We start from the raw sequence: 24,841 nt of genomic DNA, 5'->3' as shown, positions 1-24,841 counted from the left end.
AGGAATCATACCTATTTCAAGAGAGTTGTGAGAATTAAATGAGATGATTCATATAAACTATATACTTGCCCAGATAAGTAAGAACTCAATAGACATAAGCCATTACAACCAGAGGACCTGCTGCTGGTCTCTTTCACCCAGCTGTTGGCCTAAAGCAGGCCTGAATCCTAATTCTTCCTTACACTATCTAGTCACTATGACCAAAATTTTAAAATCCAAAGGGGCCTCAACTTGATTAACCATTTCATTCATACACATTGAAGATCTGGACGCCTGCCATCTGGTTGGATCCGTCCCTGGCTCCTGTTTGCCAAGAGTTTAGATGACCCCCCAAAGGTAGCTTCCCAGATAATCTACAGAAGCTCTCAAGTGCCGGATTTGGGTTACAATGGGGGAAGGGAGTACGGTGCATGCAGCTCTACGCAGAAGGACCGGAAGGAGAGAAACAGAAAAGTTGGAGTTTTTCCAATCTCTGGGCTCTACCCTCTCTCTAGCTTCTCTCCAGAATAGGGTTGAAAGGCTGACGGTGCAGGCCCAGAGCAAGGGTGGAGTCGCAACATTTTAGAGCCTGGGAGCGTGTTTGCAAAAAGAACGTAGAGGGAAACCGAACCCCTCCTTACGAGCCCATTTTCCTCAAACAATTCCCGACCAAGGAAAGCCCTAACCTCTGTAGAAAGCGAACTCTCAAGCACTGAAAAAGACCTCAAACCCCATCCCAGTTTCCACCGCTACTAGAAGCGCCCTGTGCGTCTGCGCGTCCATGCGTGCGTGGGTGGGCGCGCGCGCGCATACGCACAGGCTGCTGGGAAGCCGCCTCTCTCTTCTGGGTCTTCCAGTTTCCCGGCGTGCTTCAGGCCCGCCAAATGGGAGGGGGAGAAGCAAGATGGCGGCAGCCGCGAACTCCGGCTCCAGCCTCCCGCTGTTTGACTGCCCGACCTGGTGAGTGGCGGGGCGACCAGCGCTGGAGTGGCCTGGCCTACGCTAGCCAGGGCTGGCCGGGCGGCTCATTTCTCGCAGCGAGCCGAGCGGCCCAAAGACCCTGGGACTGACTGAGGGAGAACTGTCGGGCCGGGCGGCGTGTGGAGGAACCGGGAACCCGGAGCCCGGGCCCAGGAACTGAGGAAACCCAGAGTTGGGGGCTCTGAGGCGCTCGCTTAGGCAGCCCCTCGGGCAATCAGCTGGTTGCCGGGGCGCTTCGGGGCCTTGACCCCGAACTTACCCCACCTCCTGACTGTCTGGTGCTCTTGTGGAGCACCGTATGTGCCCCCCTGCTCTCTGTCCCGAGCGCGCACGAGCTAGCTTCCCGGCCCCGGCGCCCCCATCAGAGCCCCGCATCCCGCGGTTGTTGCTGCAGGCTGGGTGCGGCACTTGCCTGTCTCTCGCAGACTGGGAGCTCCTTGAGGGCAGGAACGGCTCTGACCTACCCCCGCGCTCGCCTCAGCGACCAGCGCGAAGCCGGGCACCAGAGGGCATCCTTGCTTGTTAGGATGAACCCCTTTCCTCCTTTCGCAAGTTCTTGGGAATAATGGAATAATTTTAGTCTTTGAGTAGAGTACACGATGAATACATATGAATTGCCTTGCAAGGAGACCCATCCGAGTTGGGGCTATTTCTGCTCATCACAGTGTATTGTTTGTGTTACTCTCTGGCCCCCGTTATATAGAGATCCTCAAGGGCAAGGGCTGCCTAACGCATCTTTATATTCCCAGTTCCTAGGCCTGAGCCTGGCACATAGTAGGAGTTCAGAAAGCATGTTTTGGACGTAACTTGGCTTTCCCTGTTTTCCAGACAAAATGGGCTTTTGTCCAATGCACTTGTCTTACTAGCAACCTCCATAGAGGAGTTGGGTCAGGATTGTGAGATGACTGTGTTGCATCTTAAGTTAGATGTAAACAGATGCATTTTTGTGTGTGCACATGTAGGGACTCTGGCAAGATTGTTCATCCTTCAAACTTCAAAGGAGCAAACACAGGAAGCAAGTGAATGTGTGGCTATTTTCTGGGTCCCTCTGCACTTTTGTAACACCCAGTTGCTTCAGTCTACAAATTCTGTGTCCATTTTGGTTCCTTGCTGCATTGATTTCAGAAGTTGGGCCAGGACAGTAAACTTACAGTTAGAAGAGACTGTATGAGATCACCTACCATTTCCTCAGCGTCTGTTAGGCACCAGGCACTGTGTTAGGTGCTTTGACATATATGTATCTCCCTTGGATGGTGTGGTTACAGGAGTGTAGAGAAAAGTTCCCTTAACCATGCCATTGTAGAATGACCTGTTCAAGGTTAACAAATATGTCTTGTATTTGTTGGTACCTGGTTTCATGGGCATAGTTTTGGATTGCCCTAGATCCCTAATTACACTTCTCTGATTTGGACTCAGAGCTCAGGACAGTACCCTCTGCTTATTCTGTGATGAGTCTAGTCTTGATCAGCCCCAGACACCAACTGATTTATTCTGCCTTTATATGGTATTAATGGTAGTGGCAAATCTTAGATTCAGACTCCAAGTGACCAGACAACCCCAGCTATAGTACTTGCACTCTTTGTGCTGCTTTCTCTCCAAGGGGGATAATCCAGTGTTAAAATATGGGTTTCTCTGGTGCTGCTCTAAATACAGATCCACTAAAATATGTTTCAGAGCAGTTGAATCACTGGGGAAGTAAGTGTCAAATGTAGAAAGGAGCTATAATAACAGTGAAGTAGATGGCATTTCTGCTTGAACGTGAACTAATTATAGGCTAGTAAGAGAGCTACAGTGTTGAATGGGATAATGATTGTAAATGGCATTTACAGACTCATCCTGAAAATGTTTTTTCACACTTATTTTTCAGGGCAGGTAAACCCCCTCCTGGTTTACATCTGGATGTAGTCAAAGGAGACAAGCTAATTGAGGTATGGAAGTACATATCTCTTCCCTTTTTTTTCCCACCACACTAAAGATTTTTGCCAGTGACTCACTTTTCCACCTCCTCTCCTGTGCTTTGTTTTCCAGAAATGCTACTTTCGTTCATCCTGATTTTTTTTCTATTAAAAGCACATGGTGATGTAACACATTAAAACCATGTATCTCCACAGACACTCAGTTTTTTTGTGACTCCTCTCACCTTCCAAATGAAGGGTTTTAATAGATCATGGGCTTGTGGGCCTCAGTCAAACTGGATGCCCTATAACTTGGTGAATTCCTTCTCTCTGAGTATGTGGAGTTGTATGGAAGGTGCAAGATCTGTAGTAATTGAAGAAGAAAGTGAATGATGTAGATTGAATTTAACTTTTAAGTTGCTTTTATGAGATTCAAGCCAAAACTCTTCAAAGAAGATAGTAAACTAAGATACTTGCTCAAAAAAGAGAATGGAAATGGTGACAAAATTCATTCATTCATTCAAAACATTTCATGAGTACTTATTATGTGCCAGTCATTGTGCTCAGCATAGGACTATAGCAGTGAACAGAACAAACGTGGTTCCTGTCCTCAAAGAAATCATCTGATGGGAACAACAGAATCACACAAAAATGTGCATGATTATAATTGAAATAAGTACTATAAAGGACAAGTTGAGCAGAATTCCAGCTTTTCTACAAGTCTCTAGAATGAAAACCACATAGAACTTCAAGAGAACATGAATTTTGATTAGCTGTTAGGTTGTGTACTTTTTTTTAATCCTTATGTTACCATTTATTTACCAAGAGATGGAGATTAAGCCCACTCTGACTGTGGAGTTGTGAGTCTCTGTGTCTTCAACCAATTTTATGTTTGCTTGCTCAGATAGAATTTAGGTTCAAGGCCCTATTATTGAGTGCAGTTATTTTTCTTTGGTATATATAGTAAAAACATCGCACTCCATAGTGAAAAGCTATCTTTGAGGTCTTCTGTGGGATGTTCTATAAATACACTGTTTTCACTTTCAGGATGTTGTAGAGATACCCACGTATTTTGCAAAGTATTAAGGCATGAGTTGTGATGAATTCTCTTATTAATTCATCAAGCCCTGAGCCAGTCACTTAGAGCCCCTTTGTCATGTGTTCTTCTGTCTTAAAGGTTACAGAGTACCAAGATTATTCAAGGGAATAAGTTAGCTAAAATGTTTTTTGTTTTGTTTTGTTACACTGTAGACTGTTCCACAGATATAAAATATTGTTGCTAAATAGACATATAGGAGTCTTTTTTTTTTTAAACCAGAATTTAGTAAGTCTTTAGTTTACTACAGGAAGCAACAGACAAGGAGGGCTAGCTTTAATGATAATGCCATATTCCTCTGTGAAATAATTTATATGTTCAAAGCACTCCGACTTGTCAAACATCCTTCTAATTACTGGTTTCCATTAAGTGATAATGTTCTCTTTCAGTGCTCTTAGGTGTGCTGAGTTGCCACAAAACTGTCATGTTACAATCCTTAGACATCACTGTATTGTTTCTGAGAGGAATAGACCTGAGATGTGCTTATTTTTTAAGGATTTAGGCAGCACTTGATACTAACCGAGCTATCTCTGTCCTAGCCTTGTGTCAGAGGCTTGTGATGTGTTGTGATAGCTGGGTTGAAGAAGTGCAATATTAAAACAAAAGCCATGAGTCTTTTAAGCCCAGTGTGTAAAGATACACTCTGAGTTATAACCCAGAGGCACAACTGGATAATGGTACTAGCCATAGCTAGTTAAGAAATTGTGGCTTAGTGGCTAGTGAAAGACCAATGCATTATCTCATTCACTTGGACAGAAGAAGCATATTGTCCGAGAATTCACACATTTTCCTGCTTCTGAGACATACTATTTTTTTCCCTACATTTTCACATTTCTATAATTGAGATGCCTTTAATAGTGAATGTATATATTTAATTTGGAGGCCCTTTCTTTTTTTTCCCCTCTAAACAGCCAAATCGCTGGTACTGGCAGCTTAGAATCATAGAAATGTGGTCAATTTTATATTAGAACCCAAGTGCTGGTGATCTTATGTACTGTTTCTTTAAGTCTAGCCTATGAACACTGTGGTTAGCAAATTTAAGCTTATGAGGACATAATCTATGTGCATATAAATATGAATGAGAAATGCAGTGAGATTCAACCTGCATAGATATTATCTAGAGAGAATAAGATGCTGAAATTTCAGGGCTCTCTCAATTCTGAAGCAATGTCTTATTTTTAACCCAAGTCTTAATACTTGGGTCTGAGCAGACATGGGGATGCTTGTGTGACTGAGCTTTCAGGCTGTTGTTGAATCTTGGTGCTCCCTAGCACTAGGGGCCTGGGACAAGCTCTGCCGGCAGCAGGTGGGCACTGCTGGACAGGGTTTCCCAGAGGTGACCCCCATACCTATTTTGAGCCTTAAAGGCTAAGCTGGAAAGGAACTGGGTAAGTGATTGTTTAAAAAACAATTAAGAGTGTGACCCATAGTACTTGTTCACTCCTTAAAATGTTTTTTGCCATATGGTGGATTTTTTGATGCAGGAAGAGTGAAGAAAATATATAATGTAGTGGTTTAAAAAGCTTAAGACTCTGAAGTCAGACAAACCTGAATTTCTAATCCAGTTTATAAATATCTAGCTGTGTGAACTTGCATATATTAATTAATTTCTTTGTGCCTCACTTTTCCTATCTATAAAAATAGGAATAATAGTGCCTGCCTACTTCACAGAGTGGTTGTGAGGATGAAATGACATAGCATAAAACTCATAGCATAAAACTCATAGCGCATGGGCACATAAATACTCAGCAGTTGTTAACTGTTATCAGTACGTGAGGTGTATTTCTGGTTTTGTAAGAACACTAAAGCATAGGGGAGAATTGTAGCCCACTGTGGATTCAATGACATAGCCAGGAATGAAATATAAGCCTCTTGATTCCTAGCCTGGTACATCCTAATTTGACTATACTTCCCTACTCAACTTTGTGCTGTCTTCTCTTAGGGATTTTAGAAGGAGCATAGTGTGAAATGTGAACTAGAGCTTAGTGAGACCTTGTGTTTAAAGGAAAAACAGGGAATTCCCTGGCGGTCCAGTGGTTAGGACTTGGCACTTGCACTGCCGAGGGCACTGGTTCAGTCCTTAGTGGGGGAACTAAAATCCCCGCAAGCCGTGTGGCACGGCCAAAAAAACCCCCCAAAACTTAAAGGAACAACATAATGTATATGAATGAGGGTTATTCTTCAAGGTACTCATATTGTAGACTTTAAGAACTGAAAGCAGTGTTAGCGAAAATTTATCTAGAGTCCTTCATCTATGATGGCCCAGTCTACAACCAGTCTGTGGCAAAGCCTTTACTGATCCAGGATTAAAAGAAAAATAAAGACAGTGTAGTGAGTTTTTCATAAATTCAGCTCAAAGAGTGGTCCTTTATCCTTCTTCTTACTTATTTGTTAAAATGACCTGTCTTTCATAAAATGATTATAATACTGATTGGTGACAATTAAAAAAATAGTTCTCATACGGCAAAAGAAAAGTTAACGATACTATGTCAGCCCCTACAATTTTTTTTTTTTTTTTTGCGGTACGTGGGCCTCTCACTGTTGTGGCCTCTCCCATTGCGGAGCACAGGCTCCGGACGCGCAGGCTCAGCGGCCATGGCTCACGGGCCCAGCCGCTCCGCAGCATGTGCGATCCTTCCGGACCGACCGGGGCACGAACCCGTATCCCCTGCATCAGCAGGCGGATTCTCAACCACTGCGCCACCAGGGAAGCCCCCAGGCCCTACGATTTTTAAAATAATAGATTGCTGGTCTGCAAAATCCTCTTTTCTGCTATTATATTGGGGCCTTATACAGTTTTGTTTTTTCCAGTACCACAGCAGTGGCTAGAAACATTTTGGAGCTCTTCTCAGAATTGTTTCAGACCCATGGCACTGTTGTTTAGAATGTTAGCATTGCAGGTCATTTCACACCTGAGTTTAAACCCCAGATCTGCTACTTAACCAGCTGGACTGCCTTGGATGCGTGGCTTCATCTCTATGAATCTGTTTTCTTATGTTTAACAATAAAGGTGATACTTGGTTCACAGAGTTGTTTTGAGGATTAGATGACATAATACTTAAAAATGCCTAGCAATAATAGTCCTTCAATAAATGTTTAATCCCCACATCGCCTTCCCCCAAACCTGGAAAATCTTTGCCCTGTGAGGTTGTTCCATATTTGGACACAGCAAATACTCATTTAGAGTTAACTTTGAGTAATGCTTTTTTGTGGCCAAAATGAAATGGGACAATAAAGTTAGATGTAGAGGCTCATACAATGATGTCTAATGTAATTCTAGTTTCTAAAGAGGGTTCCAGAAATACTCTGGGTCTCTGGCAGCATGATTAGAATATAGATAGGTGTTTATATTCCCTTCCTTTGTGAACCAATTGATAATCTTCATTTGAATATATATTTTTCTGAAAAGCGGTCTTATTACTTTATAGGCATGCTTTGTGTTTCCTGCTTGACCTAAAATAAAGATTCAGTGAAATCTTAAATTTCCAATGGACAGAAGACAACCACTCTTGCATGCCATTTACATCTAATAGGATTAGGAAAGTTCTTTTCATATCAACACTAAACATTTGACCACTACATTTGGGGAGATTAATTACCATCCATCCCCCAATATTAGTAAATTATTCTGAGCTCTTTATCTTGAAGAATAATAGTAAATATAAATATATATATTTCCTTTGACAAGGAATTTTATCTTAAGGTGCTCTACTTAGTTTATTGGAAGAATTTTTGCTAAACCCTGTTGAAACAAGCTTTAAGTAATATTTAATTTAATTTATTTAGAAACTGATTATTGATGAGAAGAAGTATTACTTATTTGGGAGAAACCCTGATTTGTGTGACTTTACCATTGACCACCAGTCTTGCTCTCGGGTCCACGCTGCCTTGGTCTACCACAAGCATCTGAAGAGAGTTTTCCTAATAGATCTCAACAGTAGTAAGTAACTCATATCCCATCCTGTTTCACACATTGTCTTTTGGGCAGTGTGAAAATGCTGTTTGGGTTCTTCAGTTTTGAAATTGTGTTTTGTTGCTCATCAAGGAAGTTTATGTTTGGTTTTTAAATTAGTTGTTCTCCATTCCTGTGATATTTCCTATTTTACTGAAATAATTGATGACCGGAGAGAGAAGAGGGTTTTGGGGAGCACTTTCCTGGAGAGAGCAATAGGTATATACAGAGAACAAAAAAAAGCACCCAGGAACTAGGGAATGTGTTTATAGGCCCATGATAGATTGTGGTCCAGTTTAAACAGAAGCTGGGATTAGCTCCATTAATGTAGTAGAGTTGTAGTACAGTAGGACGTTAAAAAGAAAAAAACAACTTGTTTTGACCAAAAGTTAATTTTTTATAATGGGCTCTTTATCCCAGCTACATTTTGCTGTGACTATTAATAATATCAATTTTAATTCTATGAGCACACTCCAACTAATAAGATTTTCAAGTTTGTCAAAGATAATCCCAGAAATGCAGTTGAGACTTGACTGCATGGGGCCTTGAAATTTGTTCATTTTTGCCTATGTATAATTACAGCTTGAAATGTAAAGGATCTGCTTCCTGGGTTGATCGTGTTTTACTCCTTTCCCCGCTCCCCATACACACGCACACATCACCCCAGTATGCTTATATAATGGTTTTGGAGAGCCTTGTCTCATAAGTACTTATTTGCAAATTTATCTCATCTTTTCTCTCCATTTCATAATATGCAGAATGCAGACATGGAAAGATATCCAGACTCTCCAGTAGGATTTTGGCTTGCCTTGCCATTGATACTGCACCTGTTTCAGCCAACCTCATTTCTTATCCTGGGGAAACCCCAAGCATAACTGCCACCAGTCCAGCAATTTCTATGTTCCTTAGACTTGGGGCTTCAGAGGTCAGACCATAGCAATTCCTGTCTCCTGCCTTAGGGGGCATGCCTATTGCTGGGTTGGAGCCATTCCTGCTGGACCCAGAATGGAGCCAAGCCTGTCTGGCAGCAGAGAGCAAGCAGTGGTATTTGTTATGTGGGGTAACAGCAGGTCTGAAGATGTGTAAGAAATCCACTGAAGAGATTCAAGATTCAGTGAAGGAGTTTCCTTTTCATTGTGACCCATGACGAGGGATGCAAAGTGGACCCAGTGCCATTTCCATTTTAAAAAGCAAAAACTGATGTGCTGGCAGGGGCTACTCTCCCTTCTACAACTCAGGTTTGTTTGTTTGTTTGTTTTCCTCTCTTACATTTCTGATTTGGTTATTCCCAGCACACGGCACTTTCTTGGGTCACATTCGGTTGGAGCCTCACAAGCCTCAGCAAATTCCCATCGACTCCACGGTCTCATTTGGTGCATCCACAAGGGCATACACTCTGCGTGAGAAGCCTCAGACATTGCCATCAGCTGTGAAAGGAGATGAGAAGATGGGTGGAGAGGATGATGAACTCAAGGGCTTACTGGGGCTTCCAGAGGAGGAAACAGAGCTTGATGTAATTCCATCGTCTATGTCATTGTTATGTCTTTTGGGACTCTGGCTTTTGCAGTATGTAGCTGTTCTGTGTAGTTTGAAATGCCAGTGACTTAGCAACTGGAGGTTTTCTTGAGCCCAGTGATAAGCCTTTGCCACTTTGGCAGTGTGGTGTGGTCCTTGGAGAGCTGCATTGTGTGGGTTTGGTTATGTATAACTAGGACTAACTAGGAGACTGGGTCTCGACCCTTATGGTTGTCTTGTGCACCTTCAGTGGATGTTAGAAGCCAAGGCTGGGAGTTAACATTTCTCTAGAGCTGCACTGTCCAGTGCAGTAGCCACTAACCACATTCCAAGTACTCAGTAATCACATGTGGCTAGTGACTAACCATATTGAATAGCACTGATGGAAAACATTTCTATCATCCAGAAAGTTTGTTTGAACAACACTAGCTTACAGAGATTGAAGCTTTCATTCATTTATGTAGCTCTTTTTGATATTGTCCAATCAGCCCAAGAATCTTCTGAGTAGAACTAGATTACTTTTGCTCTGGGCCTGGCTTCCCTGAAGGCCATGAATTTTACAAGATTTAATTTTAATGTGCTAAGGTTTTCTTTTCTAGAGCTGTCCCCAGTAGTTTGTGATGTGGCTTTTGTCTTCACATGTCTATCACTGCATTGGTGTGACTGGTCTATCCAGGTAGATCAAACGCCAGCCTGTCCTTAACCACCCACATGCATTTACTATTCTTGTATACCGAGACAGTTTCCCAGCCCTTAGGAAGAAAAGCACAGTAGGAGTCTTACAACATAGAAGTTATTTTGTTCTAAAGAAGTAGCCTCATAGCCAGGGACCCGGTTGGCAGTCACTCTTGCCCATTTCTTCCAGGCTGCTTCCATGCCTTCCTGTCTTTTAGTTCAGTATGTTAGGTCATCTCTGGGTCCTTGTTCTCAAGACATTTGGGATGTCTCAAACTGCAGTACAGATTGGAATAAGTCCAGGTGATTGGGAAGAGGCAGGCAGCAGTGATGAGGCCAAGTTAATCACTGAGATGGATAGATAGTTATGAGTAGAAATGGGGCCAGATGAAGGGATGGGGAGTGACAAAATATTAATGCCAGATATTCAGTGCACTGGTAACGTCCTTACAAGTTTTAAAGGAGAGAGCTACTGGGAAAGAAGCTGTCAATTGTCCTTTCTCGTCTCTGTTACTTAAAAACAATTCTTGGACTTCCCAGTTATATTCCTTTAATTCTCAGCATGAAGACATGATAAACTTTCTTCAAAAAAACCCAAAACCTCAACTCAAGGGTTTTTGCACAGATGACCTGTCTTCAGCTCAAGGTCCTTCACTCCCTTTTGAATATCACTGCCGCACTAGTCAATGAAGATGTTCCACATTCTGTCAAATAGAGGCTTGCTGGTATTAGCTGTCTAGGGACGGTAATGAATCTTTTCTGAATGCAGAAAAGAATCTCATCTGTGTGGAGAGGTCAAGGTTAGCTCCTAATACCTTCCTGCCCTTTATTTGGTAATATTCTCCTTCAAATTCCTTGTGTACTTATTCCTGTCTTTCCTGTGTGAACCCTGTCCCAGAACCTGACGGAGTTCAACACTGCCCACAACAAGCGGATTTCCACTCTCACCATTGAAGAGGGGAATCTGGACATTCAGAGACCAAAGAGGAAGAGGAAGAACTCACGGGTGACCTTTAGTGAGGATGATGAGATCATCAACCCAGGTGAGGTATCTTCCTAGTTTTTTCTGATGAAAAAGCTGTGATGTCAGAGAGTAGTGTACACAACCTGTAGGTCAGTTGTAATGTTTCTCTACAAGGTTTAGGATAACAGTTGCTATGTTGAGGGGAGACATTCTTGTACAGAACAGGCATACCTTGGAGATATTGTGGGTTCAGTTCAAGCATTGCAATAAAGCAAGTCACACGAATTTTTTAGTTTCCCAGTACACGTAAAAGTTACATTTACACTACTTCAATCTGTTAAGTGTGCAATAGCGTTATGTCTAAAAAAGACAATGTACGTACCTTAATTAAAAAATACTTTATTGCTAAAAGATGCTAGCCATGCTAGTCTGAGCCTTCAGCGAGTTGTAATCTTTTTGCGACAGTAATGACAAAGATTGCTGATCACAGAGCACTATTACAACTATAATAATAATGGAAAAGTTTTAAATATTGTGAGAATTACCGAAATGTAACACAGAGACACGAAGTGAGTGAATGCTGTTGGGAAAATGGCATTGATAGACTTGCTTGATGCAGGGTTTCCACAAACCTTCAATTTATAAAAAACTCAGTATCTGTGAAGTGCAGTAAAACAAGGTATGCCTGTACATTGATGGAGTGCCCTGAAACTCAAGCATTATCCAGTTGCAATGTGAAAGAAGTAGATGGAGGAAGGCTGTAATTCTCCTTTCCTGATCCAGGTATAGTGGAGTTTAAGTATAGGTCAGAGCAGACACTATTGTCATGGGGTTCCATGTATGATTGGTAACTCTAAGATTGGAGAACTTTCTGCCACTATTAATCGCATTGAAGACTTGCCTCCGTAAGGTCGTAATTTATAGTTAGTTTGTATGGAAACGTCAGCAAGATGAGAGCATCAGTTTTTGGGAAGGCCATTGAGTTTACCCATTTGTTCCATCATTCAACATTCATTTATTGGACTCATATTATGTCTCAAGTACTCTGGGAGGTGGATGGCATGGAGCTGGAAGGTGCAGTTTATACAGTGAAGATGGAATTGGGATTCCAAAAATCTTGTTTGAAAATAAACCTTCATGGATGGAAACAAGGATCCCAGACTAACAAGTTGCTTTTATATCCCAAATTGAAATGCAGTAAGAATAACTTTCAAGTCCTGCATTTAGTTTCAGAATGTCAGTTACTTAAATGGAGAAAATCTGCTCCAGTGACAGCTCATGGGAAAAAAAAGGTATAAGGATTTTAGTTAGTTAAAAATGCAGTCTCAAAAAAAAAAAAAATGCAGTCTCAGTCATCAGGGGGATGTGGAAACTAATCAAGTACAGTTTAAGATTGCATTAATAGAATAATGGGGGACAGTAACCCGGTGGCCTGTGTTCTGAGCAGAACTCACCCAAATGTGTTACTAAATGCAAGCATGGCCTTGAGTACTAAATGTGTTATGTAGTCTTGAGGGAAGGAAGAGACTCCCAGCTATGGAAAGTGGTCCCTAAATGCTGGGAACTGTGCATGCGGGAGAGTAGATTGGAGGGAGGCACCCTGAGGTGGATGTTTACAAGGCTGACCTTCGGGAGGAAGGAGTAGGTGAAACCAAGGAGTAGGCGAAACCAGAGCCTGTGAGTATCAAGTATTTGGCGCAGCATAAAAAGCAACAACAAATCCTTCTTGTATTTAGAAGAAGAATGAAAAGAATTCCTGTGAAAGAGATTGGGGCATTCATTCTAGTGACTTTTGTTCACTTTCTGATGATGTGTGAAGTGGAATGAATTACTTCTCAAAGTAATGAATGCCCAAGGGAAATGTTTGGGCAGGAGCTGGATGACTAATCTGGGAAGTTTATTTCTGAGTGCCAGATAAGAGTTTCTAGGGGTTGGACCTATAGACATTTGTAGTTTTAATAAGCTCCTGTTTGTACTGATGAACAGCCAACCGTTTGGGAATCACTGAACTAGATAATTTGTTAAGTCTCTTTCAGGACTCGGGGTCTGCTATGTTCTGTTTTCTTCCTTGAAAATTATTGTGGGACTTCCTGGCAATTCAGTGGTTAAAACTCCGCAATCCCTGGTTGGGGAACGAAGATCCCACATGCCGCACGGCATGCCCAAAAACAAGAAAAAGGAAAAAAAAGAAAATTATGGTCCTGCAGCTTCATTAAGGCAGTACGTTCAGGCAGAGTATGGCATAGTGTTTAAGAGCGTGGGCTCTGATCAGAGGGCCTAGGTATGAAATCCACCTCTCTGCTTAGTAGCTCTGTGACCCTGGCCAGTGACATGACTACTGGCCTCAGGATTGGTTGGGAGATTAAATGATTAATATATGTGAAAATACCTCATATCTGTGCTTGGCACTCAGTAGCCCTTGATAAATGTTAGCCATTGTCCTCATCATCATCTGCCACCCCTTTTGCCTTTACCTATGCAGACTCTCCTATACTAGAAGTAGACTTAGCAAGAAACTTCTCGGTAGATCTTCCAGGAGCAGAGATTTCCTGCAATGGGCAGACCCCCTCTCTAGGAGTCGAATGGCTAGAGAACGAGGAGAGGGTGAGAGGCCTGAGCACCATTCAGCCAGCACAGGGCAGGGTCCCCCAGATGGCTTAGCCCCAACTTCCGCAGGCCTCTTGTGTTTGTGGGCCACATACCCCGTTAGCCACGCCTCTTGGGCTCCAGTTGCTCTTGCACTTGATTTAGCTTTCCTGAAGGGATGATTGGAGCAGGGCTGTTATGGTAATGAGAGAGAAAATAAGGGTGCCTTTTTTAGAGACCTTCTCTCCTTCCTGATGAGCCAGGATATCTTTTCCTCTTTCTTCTTCCATATAGAAGCTATTCATTCATTGAACTTCGATTGTTTGTGAAAATAATTCCAGGGTATATTCCTTAGAGGCATCCTAATATGTGAAAAGCCAGACTTAAAACAAATAAACCAGGGACTAATTATTCAAATTCAATAAGGAATCTTTGTATTCCAGAGGGACTCACAGGAGTGGTTCTTTAAATAGCAAGTGCCCTCAATGCATTAAAATAAGGTGTACAACATCTGTTAGGGAAACAACTCCTTTCCTACCACTATATTAAGATAAAAGGGCCCTGGAGTAGTTTTTTCTAGTAATGATAATAAGTCTATACTTGCCTGTTTCCCCACACTCAGTCTTCAGTGAGAAAACTGTTCATTCTAGGTGATCCAGCCCAATCTCCCCTCTGTGCTCCAAGAAAACTATTTTTGCACCACTCTTCAAGCACCTGCATTGTATTCTAGCCTATCTGGCTTTACAGCTGTGACTCCTTACAGGCAGGACGGTGGGGTGTCTTGCTCTTTATTTCCATGCCTGATGTCCAATAAATGAGAGACTGACTGCAAGCATGTCCCTTACTTGGTCTTAGTGCATTCTTCCGGCACAGTGAATGAATGAAGCTAGAAGCTTCGTAGGGTGCAGTAGTGTGTGTGTAAGCTGTGAAAAGGGAGCCGCTCTCCCACCCTGCCTGGACAGGGGCTTCACATCCTTTAGTGAGTCTTAATTGTACAGGCATGCCTTGGAGGAATTGTGGGTTTGGTTCCAGACCACTTCAGTAAAGTGAATATCAAAGCTAGTCACACATATTTGTTTGGTTTGCCAGTGCATATATAAAAGTTACGTTTACGTTATATTGTAAACTGTTAAGTGTGCAGTAGCAGTATGTCTACAAAAGCAGTGTACTTGTTTCTTTACAATGCCTTAATTACAAAATACTTTATTGCTAAAAAATGCTAACCATCATCTGACAATGCACGGTTGCCACCAACCTTCAATTTGTTTTTTGTGTTTTTTTTAAAAAACAATATCTGCAAAGCACAGTAAAGTGAAACTCAATAAAACAAGGTATGCCTATATGCAGTTGTTCAGGTTGAAAGGCGAAGTTAAGCTAGAAGCCTTGGGTCTGAATCCTAATTCTGTTATTTGCTAATGAGCGGGTGTTAGCAAGGTATGTGGTGTGTGACCTCTTTTTATCACTAACATGAGATTATTGATGTCTTCCCTCAAAAGAGGGAGGTATGTGGAATGGGAAAGAACCTGGGGAAGCCACTGTAGCACATGGTCCAGAGCACAGGCCTGTTTCTGGCTGCTTAGATTTATATCCTGGCCCCTCTCCAGCAAGGTGACTGGGCCGGTCACTTTCCTCCTCCAAGCCTGAGTTTGTTTTCTCATCTATTAAATGTTTATTGTAGTGGTACTTACCTCATAGGGTTGTTGTGAGGATTTAACACAGTACCCAGTAAACACTTGAAGTGTTAGCTGTATTTTACTGTTTTAATATGAATTATTGTGATTGCTTTGTTTGCATTGAGCCCTATAACCTTAATCCTCCCAGTTGATTACTGAACTAACCCTGCCCTCGTGTCTTTTTGCAGAGGATGTGGATCCCTCAGTTGGTCGCTTCCGGAACATGGTGCAGACTGCAGTGGTCCCAGTCAAGGTAGGAAGCATGTTGTGACAGTATTTGAAATGTCATATAGTCTGGTTTAAAAACCCACTCTTTTATATGTAGGTAAGTGTTAAGTGTGTGCTTAATTTTAAAACATTCTTTGCTCCTTTCCCATTTTTCATACTGTGGAAATCCATTTACCCCATCTGTGTGTAGGGATCCTGGAGTGCCATAGAGAGGCTGCAGGTGACCAGCAAGCTTGATCCTGCATGTAAATTATGGTGTGATGTGGGTCTGTAAATTTACCTCCCAGCAGGGTGCAGAGAGACCCACCTTTCTTTAACCTTCCCTTCTTGACTCAAAGTAAGCTATTAGGCAAAGAAGAGACATTGTTGCATTTCTGCATGGCACCTCTGGCCTTTACCACATCTTTATTTTGTGAATGGGGATGGCACAGATAGGAAAGCCAGCCCACATTGGGTTAGATTTAAAGAGCAGCTCTGTTGAAGAACCAAGAGGTGGAAGTTACAGAGATGTTCTGGTTGCTCAACATGTGGAGAACCACCTGCCAGCTAGGGCTCCAAAAGGGAACAAATGGCCCCTGGAAGTAGATCCTTATTAGTAGAGGTATTCAAAATGTGATTGGAAGATGCTGGTCAGAGATGCTATAGGGAGTTTTATTTTTTAAAAAATCTTTAGAATATATTAGAATAGATTGATAAAATGTGTCAAGTTCATGCAAAAGGAGTAGAGGGGTGAGGGAGGATCTTTCATTGAACTTTAGCCCAGTGTGAAAAAGTATAAGATGAAATTTTTCCATACAACTCCATAGTATTTGTGTCACATTTCCCCTTGGGCACTTTTCTCTTTTTTCTTCATCCTTTGGAATTTTCTGTTGTCTTTAAAGTATAATTTGAATTTTGACAGATATATACACCTGGGTAACCACCACCATAATCAAAATACAGATTTCCATCACCCCAGAAAGTTCCCCTGTGTCCCTTTGCTGTCAGTTTCCTCCCACTCCCAGGCAACCAGTAAGCTGCTTTCAGTCACTACAGATTTGTTCTGCTCTCAGATTAATGTTTAAAAATTAGGTGCCCAACAGGAAGATACTTTTTATTTTTCCCCCCCAAAAGAAAAATTGAAATACTTACTACCATCTATTATCACCTCTGATTCCTGAAAGGGCATTTTAACATTAAAAAAAAGAGGGAGGAGTATGACCTTAGGGTAAAGAATGGTCACTTAAACTGGATAAGTCTTACTTTATGAAAAGTTCACACACTAGCCTCATTTTTCTCAGTTTGACGTAGGATGGTGACCACTTTGTGTGGGGCAGTGTTTGGGAGCCATGATGTTAGATGACCACTGTAAGGTCTCTTCAAACCCTGAGATTTCAGGACAGTGAGATGGGTTGTTTAGGAAACAAAACAAGTTAGAGGTTTAGAGGCCTTCCCCAGTTTTTTGAGGACTGCAATAGAACAGGCTAACAGCACCCTTGTGTCTCACTTCTTGTCTTCTCTATAAACCACAGAAGAAGCGGGTGGAGGGCCCTGGCTCCCTGGGCCTGGAGGAATCAGGGAACAGGCGCATGCAGAACTTTGCATTCAGTGGAGGACTCTATGGGGGCCTGCCCCCCACGCACAGTGAAGCCGGCTCCCAGCCGCATGGCATCCACGGGACAGCACTCATCGGTGGCTTGCCCATGCCATACCCGAACCTCGCTCCTGACGTGGACTTGACTCCCGTCGTGCCGTCAGCAGTGACCATGAACCCTGCACCAAACCCTGCCGTCTATAACCCTGAAGCTGTCAACGAACCCAAGAAGAAAAAATATGCAAAAGAGGCTTGGCCGGGCAAGAAGCCCACACCTTCCTTACTGATTTGATATTTTTGGTAATGGAGGAGGGTGGGATTGGGTGGGAATGGGGTGGTAGGGTGATGGGGGAGGTAATGAACTAGGGAGAAAAACTTTCCATGTGTGCAGTATCGTCTTTCAGAATGTCTCCTGGGGTCCTAACCATGTAATATTAAAACTAGGGGTGGGGTTGAAGTATCCCAGAAAGACCTGTCTTCAGAACACTTTCACTGCAGAGAAATGTTTCATACGTCCTTTTAAATAGACTGCCCTGGCTCTTTTCCACGCTTTCCATTATCTCCTTTTTTCTTTTCTCCCTCTTTCTAGGATCATTTTTTAAAAAATCATTTACCCCAGGGAGAGACTCCAGGCCCTCAGGTTGAATGTAGAGCTGCGGAGGTGACAGTAGCATTGCCAGCCTTATATTTACTATCCTGCAAGTCCCAGGTAGCAGAAGGGTTGCCACGGATTCCAGGTTAACAAGAGGGTTTAGAATGCTTCGGTTAAGCTAAGGTTTAAAACAACTCAGAAGTTTTCCTGGGTCAGTGGTTTTGAGGTCCAGTAGTTAGGCTTTTCTCTTTTGTCCTTTCTGTTAGAATGAGAACATTTTGATTTTTCTTCATCTGTGACCAGTGCCATAGACACAGGTTGATAGTTTTAAACTTACAGTATTGTTTGAACTTTACCTGTTTTTCTTGTCAAACCTGAGTACTCTACTTGCTGAAGTTTCTCATTTGATTCCAGAGTACTGTCCTCTACTCTCTAAGGCATTACTTTCCTTTTCAAGTGTGTTATGAAGGCAATATAAAGGATATGACCAGTTAGAGCAATTTCAATTAAAAAGGAAAAGAGTTTTACTTTGAAATAACGGATATCTTGAAGAGGACATTTTCAGATGTTGATTTGGAGGCTCTTTCCCCCCTCGACCGAGAGCTCTCGTTGTCCAGAGCTCCAAGACTAGACCTGGCTAACAAACATAGGAGACGAAGGTAGGACACATTGATGTGAGCTTTGTACAGAGATTTGTACATTTGTGTAATAGGCCTTTTCACGCTTTATGTGTAGCTTTTTACCTGTAACCTTTATTACATTGTAAATTAAACGTAACTTTTGTCATTTGGGTGCAGTCTGTGATTCAGTCGCCATCACCTAGTTCTACTGCCATTAGGGAATATTTGTCAAAGGTACAGCTGTCAGGCTTGGGAGGTGATGCTCTGTCCCCATTTTATTACTACAAATAAAGATGCCCCCTGATGAACGTGGAAATTCTAATTAGAGATTCCAGTCCCCAGACTGAAGCCTCAGCGAGCAAAGTGGGTTAAGAAGTGCTTGCTGCCCTTCATCAGGAGGCAGAGCTGCAGGTCTGACAAGGGAGACTGGGCTTTGGGGCCCTTGTCCTGGGTGTAACCATTGCCCTCTGGTTACAGCTGCATGCATTTGCGCTATAGCTCAGGAGGCACAGGAGTGAAAGGAAGCTAAAGATGAGTACGTTTAGAAGGGATTTCAGCCAGAGTTTGGATTGGATGGGTGTGTCTAGAACCTCATGTGCAGGAAGTGCATTTGTGTGTGGTGAGGCTTATATATGTGGCTTTGTGGTGAAAATGCCAACTAGGTTCCAAATCCCTTAGATTGAGAGTGTGGACTCACGGCAGGAGCAGCCTGTTAAAGAACAGAGATCTGTAAAATCACAGACAAGTTAACTTCTCCACTGGCTTCCATGACAGTGATTTATGAGGGTACCTTCCTCTCATCACAGCGAAGGTTACTGTTAGTGCTGGTTAACTGTCACTCGTTGAGCACCTGCCTACTGTGCCAGCCATCTACAAGCATACCATTTAATTTTCATTGCCCTAAGAGGAATACTGTTTTTATCCCCATTTTACAGATGAGAAAACAGGCTCAGAGCTAAAGTAAACTTCCTTATGATTCCATGTAGTAAAGTCAGGATTGAAACTGTAGCCTGAATCCAGAGCCTTAGCACAGGTTTACACGGCCTCCGGGATGAGTTAAGGGGAAAGACGTGCCGGTCTTAGGTGGCTCGTCATTGTGCTCCGTAGACTAGAGCTAGGTGTTTGTTCTGAAGTTTAAAAAAAGTATTTTTGGGACTTCTCTGGTGGCACAGTGGTTAAGAATCCGCCTGCCAATGCAGGGGACATGGGTTCGAGCCCTGGTCCGGGAAGATCCCACATGCCGCGGAGCAGCTAAGCCCGTGTGCCACAACTACTGAGCTTGCATGTCACAACTACTGAAGCCTACATGCCTAGAGCCTGTGCTCCTCAACAAGAGAAGCCACCACAATGAGAAGCCCACGCACCACAACTAGAGAAAGCCCGTGCAAAGCAAAAGACCCAACGCAGCCAAAGATAAGTAAATAATTTTTTTTTAAAAGGGAAAAAAAAGGTTTTTTTCCAAACTGGACAACTTACTAGAAGGTATAATAAGGGATTTAGGTCTAGTTTAGATAATAAAATAAATCCTTCCTGGTGAGAGAGAATAAAATCCTTCCTGGTGAGAGATTATGTCATGCATTATTTGGTTTCCGAATTTGAGTTGCAGAGTAAAACGAATTGGTGTCTCAAAGAAGGCTCAACAGAGAATATCCAAGCCTACAAAGCTCTGTCTTTCTCTTCAAAGGTCCATGTGCTGTTAGTGGAAGCAGGACTGGCTGAATTTGGTGGTTACACAGCATACGGAGGCATGTGTGTATGGAAACCTGGCTTCCCTGGCACCAGATTTCTGATTTATTCCAATCATGTTTTAGTGCCCCTCAAAGATGAACACTGCAGGAAGGGGCTCAGCTGCCTCTCGCCCCTAATGCAGCTCTAGACGATGACCGTCGGTAGGTAAGCCCCTCCTGTTCACCTCCAGGATCAGCAAATGGTCTCTGTTGCTCAGGTGAGCACAGTGCTGCTGAGGGATGCAGGGATGAGAAGCAACTGTTGGTTTCCCCAGAGTCCTATGCCCCTAATAGGCCACCTGCTAAGGAGGGAGGGGATGACTCTTGCCCTCCCAAGGGTGGGAGAGGGTGATGAGCCCCATGGAGAAGGACCTATTAACAGAAAGCAATAGGTGATCACAGCTCAAGATCAGCTGTTTGGTGACTGCTTGCCTAAAATATGCTCATCATTATCAACTCAGAATTTTAGAGTCTAGAAGGGTTTGTAAGATCCTGCCTGGATCCCTCTGGCAGCGGGGACTTACTTCTTTCAACTAACATGGATTGAACATGTGTGAGTAGAGATGAGTGAAACCTGGGGTGTCAGGGAGGCTTCCAGGGAGAAGATGCTTGAGCTGAGCATTGAAGATCAAGGAGGGATTTGCTGCGTGAAGGAGTGTGGGCCATGGTTCTCCAGGCAGAAGAACCAGTGTGAGAGAGGCATGGAAGCAGGACGAGGGGATGGCCGGGGGGTGGCAGGAGGGAGGAATCAGAAAGGCAGAGTCCAGGTCCCACACGGTGAGCTCTGCTGGGGAATTTGAAGCTACCAGGGAGCCAATGAAGGATTTGTTTTCTTTACTTAAAAAAAAATGTATAAAGACATTCTTATACAGAAATATTGGAAAATCCAGAGACACATACCTCACACAGACACGCACCCTCCTCACCCAGAGTGGGGAGATTTCAGGCAGGGCAGTGACTGATCGGATTCAGATGTTAGAAAGTCCCTCTGGCAGCAGATGAATGAGGCAGTCCCTGACCTCAGGTGAGTCTCGAAGCAGGGGAGACAGGTGTTCTAGTGTACTCTCTCACACAGTTTAGCAAACCTACAGGTAAGTCCAGATGTTGAGAGAATATGGAAAAGAAAGTTCCTTAGTAGTTCTATCTGTGAGAGGGAGGGGCGCTAAGAGGAGAGGTTCATGGAAAGCTTCAGACCTTTGATGTTTCCAAATGGCGGAGGTGGGGGCACGCCAAACAGGGGCAGCTGCAGGAGTAAAGGGGGTTAGGGTGGATTAAAGGCCCTGGCGATGATGTTGCGGGTGGTAAGAAGGCTGGAGTGCTCACCTACCGACTTTGGGTAGTATCTAGCCATGGAATGAGATTGCTGGAGGAATTGTATGTGGAGGCTTCTACCTCTGAACTGGGGTAGACGTGCAGTTCCAGAGTCAGCCAGCAGGCGGAGCCCTGCTCCCATCCTTGCAGCTGCCGTAGGAACCAGTGTGAAGACCCAGGGTTGTGGGTGGCAGATGTTAGGAGGAAGGGAAAGCATCTGGCTCCTTGTCAGGCACCCTGATGGCACTTTACGTGTTTTACCTCCCTAAATTCTCCCAACAGCCCCTAGAGGAGGTTGGTTGAGTCCCACTTTATACCTGGAGAACTTGAGGCTCACAGAATGCACAGCGGGCAAGTGATAAACTAGCAGTTTGAACCTGGACCGGCTGTTTAGGACGACGAAAAACAGGGGAGCTCCTGACTCAGGTTGCTGCCCCTGCCTGTGCCTGGGGTCTGGGAGAGACTCTGGATTTTGGTCCCTTTCTGATTTTTCTCTTTCTCAGTTTCCTACCCCTTCTGTCTCCATCTCTGGTCCCTTTTGGGGTCTGTGGAGCTCCAAGTGCTGTCTCCATACCTGGGCCAGGCTGGGTGACTGAAGCCCCCTCCAGACACTATTGCACTCATGGCCTGGGTACAAGGTTACTGAAAGGAAGTGCAGGTGAGATGTGGAGAGAGGCTCTCAGGAGAGAACCTCTGATGACCAAGTCCCCCAGCCTGCCTGCCTCGGCCTCCCCTCCACCCCCAACATTACCACGGTCTTCCTCCACAGCCAGGCCACCACTTGGGCCTGGAGCCTGTTTTTCTGCAGTTATGCCCTCTCCAACTGACACCACCAAGACAGTCTCTCCTCCAGACCTTCCTCAGCAGTGTTCTATTCATCGTCACTGCTCTCAAAGGGAAACAAATCCAAAACCTCTTTATTCCACTTTCTCACCAGGTACCACATCTTCCTCCTGTTTCTCTGTTCCACGTTGCACTACAACTTCAGGAAAGAATTGTCTCATCTGTGTCTTCGCTCTCCTCCACTCGCCTGTGAATCGACTTCAGTCAGGTTTTTGTCCTAACACTCCATCAAAACTGTGCCTGCTGATGACTCCACTCAGTCGTGTTCACTGCTCTGCTCAGAACGCTCCAGAGGCCCCTCATTTCCTCCGGCCTGAGAGCCAGTCTCTTCACTGCTCTGCACCCCCTCCCATTGCTTCTCTTGTCCTCCTACCTCTCTCCCCCTTGCTCATTCTGCTGCAGCCACCACAGGGTCTGGCTGGCCCTTCAGCCCTCAAGGCACACTCCCACCCTGCCCCCGTGGCTGGAACTCTTCTCCCAGATAGCTGCCTCCTTCACTGCCTTCAAGTTGAATAAGAGGAAGGCAGGCCCTGACCTCCAGAGGCTGGCCTGGCTCACACAGCTGGGCCTTGGTGCTCTCCTGCTGAACATATACAGTTTCACAGAACATCAGTGTTAGACAAGGCCACTCTGTGACCACGATGGATCAAGACAAACAGGACCACTCTGTAATGATGTCTGAACACAGACAAAAACGTGAACATTGTCCAAACCACGAAAAGGAATAATTACCTTAAATGTCAATGGACTGAATGCTCCAATCAAAAGACACAGAGTGGCAGACGGGATAAAAAAACAAGAGCTTACGCTATGCTTCCTACAAGAGACCCACCTTAGGGCAAAGGACACACATAGATTGAAAGTGAGGCAATGGAAAAAGATATTTCATGCAAATGGAAATGAAAAGAAATCAGGAGTTGCAATACTCATATCAGACAAAATAGACTTTAAAGCAAAGTCTATAAAGAAGGACACTATGTAATGAAAAAAGGATCAATACAAGAAGAGGATTATATACTCATCAACATATATGAACGTAATTTAGAAGCACCCAAGTGCATAAAACAAATACTAACAGACATAAAGGTAGAAATTGATGGGAATTCAATAATAGTAGGAGACTTTAACACCCCACTTACATCAATGAAGAGATCTTCTAGACAGAAATCAACAAGGCAACAGCGATCCTAAATCATACAATAGAACAGTTAGACTTAATTGATATTTTCAGGACATTACATCCAAACCACAAAAAGGACCAGCCATCCCTGTACCGGGTTGACTTGTGGCCCCAAAAGATACGTCCACCCGGAACCTCAGAATGTGACCTTATTTGGAATAAGAGTCTTTGCAGATGTATTTAAGGTAAGCATCTTGAGATGCGATCATCCTGGATAAGAGTGGGCCCTAGATCCAGTGATGAATGTCCTTGTAAGAGACAGAAAAGGAGAAGACACAGAGACACAGAGGGGAAGCTTGTGAAGAAGGTGGAAGAGACTGGAATAACATGTCTATAAGCTCAGGAATGCCAAGGGCTGCCAGCAGCTACGAGAAGCCAGGAGAGAGGCATGGAAGAGATGCTCCCTCAGAGCCTCCAAAAGGAACCAACCCTGCCAACACCTTGATATCCAACTTCCAGCCTCCAGAATTGTGAGAATAAATTTCTGTTGTTATAAGCCACCAAGTTTGTAGTAATTTGTTATGGCAATCCCCCTAATCCAGCTAATATGGGAGACTTGCTTTTTGCTAATAACAGTGGTAACCTTGGTCTGGTCTTCCCTCCTTCTAGCTAAAGTTCATTAAGATCCCCAGTCATGAAAGTAAGGGGATGGAAAAAATAACCAATGGACAGATCATCCAAAATGAAAATAAATAAGGAAACAGAAGCTTTAAATGATACAATAGACCAGGCAGATTCAATTGATATTTATAGGACATTCCATCCAAAAACAGCAGATTACACTTTCTTCTCAAGTGCACACGGAACATCCTCCAGGAGAGATCACATCTTGGGTCACAAATCAAGCCTCAGTTAATTTAAGAAAATTGAAATCATATCAAGCATGTTTTCTGACCACAGTGCTATGACATTAGAAATGAATTACAGGGAAAAAAACGTAAAAAACACAAACACATGGAGGCTAAACAATACATTACTAAATAACCAGAGATTATTGAAGAAATCAAAGAGGAAATAAAAAAATACCTAGAAACAAATGACAATGAAAATACGATGATCCAAAACCTACGGGATGCAGCAAAAGAAGTTCTAAGAGGGAAGTTTATAGCTATACAGGCCTACCTCAATAAACAAGAAAAATCTCAAATAAACAATCTAATCTTATACCTAAAGGAACTAGAGAAAGAAGAACAAACAAAACCCAAAGTTAGCAGAAGGAAAGAAATCATAAAGATCAGAGCAGAAATAAATGAAATACAAACAAAGAAAACAATAGCAAAGATCAATAAAACTAAGAGTTGGTTCTTTCAGAAGATACACAAAATTGATAAATCATTAGCCAGACACATCAAGAAAAAGAGGGAGAGGACTCAAATCAATAAAATCAGAAATGAAAAAGGAGAAGTTACAACAGACACCGCAGAAATACAAAGCATCCTAAGAGACTACTA

General features: G+C 43.3%; 1 protein-coding gene and 1 non-coding gene across 3 annotated transcripts; both read left to right on the top strand.

The window, feature by feature from the left end:
- The first annotated feature begins 828 nt into the window (after positions 1–828).
- On the top strand, positions 829–24,040 carry PPP1R8 (protein phosphatase 1 regulatory subunit 8). Of its 2 annotated transcripts, XM_028487480.2 has the most exons (8): positions 842–939; positions 2,828–2,888; positions 7,738–7,891; positions 9,196–9,416; positions 10,992–11,136; positions 15,505–15,569; positions 17,056–17,417; positions 22,305–24,040. In XM_028487480.2, exons 1-7 carry the CDS (start codon positions 884–886, stop codon positions 17,407–17,409), a joined length of 1,056 nt encoding a protein of 351 aa, XP_028343281.1. In that variant the 5' UTR covers positions 842–883; the 3' UTR covers positions 17,410–17,417; positions 22,305–24,040. The 2 variants fall into 2 exon arrangements, with proteins under 2 accessions (XP_007120406.1, XP_028343281.1); XM_007120344.3 differs by lacking the exon at positions 22,305–24,040 and having other exon boundaries at positions 829–939; positions 17,056–18,495.
- Positions 4,455–4,620, top strand: LOC112065368 (small Cajal body-specific RNA 1). The gene has a single exon (XR_002891995.1). It is a non-coding gene; the product is annotated as a small Cajal body-specific RNA 1 (non-coding RNA).
- Positions 24,041–24,841: the final 801 nt, after the last annotated feature.

This window comes from Physeter macrocephalus, chromosome 3 (assembly GCF_002837175.3).
Source record: "Physeter macrocephalus isolate SW-GA chromosome 3, ASM283717v5, whole genome shotgun sequence".
Lineage (NCBI taxonomy): Eukaryota > Metazoa > Chordata > Mammalia > Artiodactyla > Physeteridae > Physeter > Physeter macrocephalus.
This window is presented reverse-complemented; position numbering and strand designations above follow the sequence as displayed.

What these genes read in the sequence shown, in the direction of transcription:
- PPP1R8 (XM_028487480.2), top strand. Translation starts at nt 884, where the DNA reads ATGGCGGCAGCCGCGAACTCCGGCTCCAGCCTCCCGCTGTTTGACTGC. An exon ending in CCTAATAGATCTCAACAGTA is followed by an intron (nt 7,892 to 9,195) that starts GTAAGTAACTCA and finishes GGTTATTCCCAG; the next exon opens with CACACGGCACTTTCTTGGGT. An exon ending in TGATGAGATCATCAACCCAG is followed by an intron (nt 11,137 to 15,504) that starts GTGAGGTATCTT and finishes GTCTTTTTGCAG; the next exon opens with AGGATGTGGATCCCTCAGTT.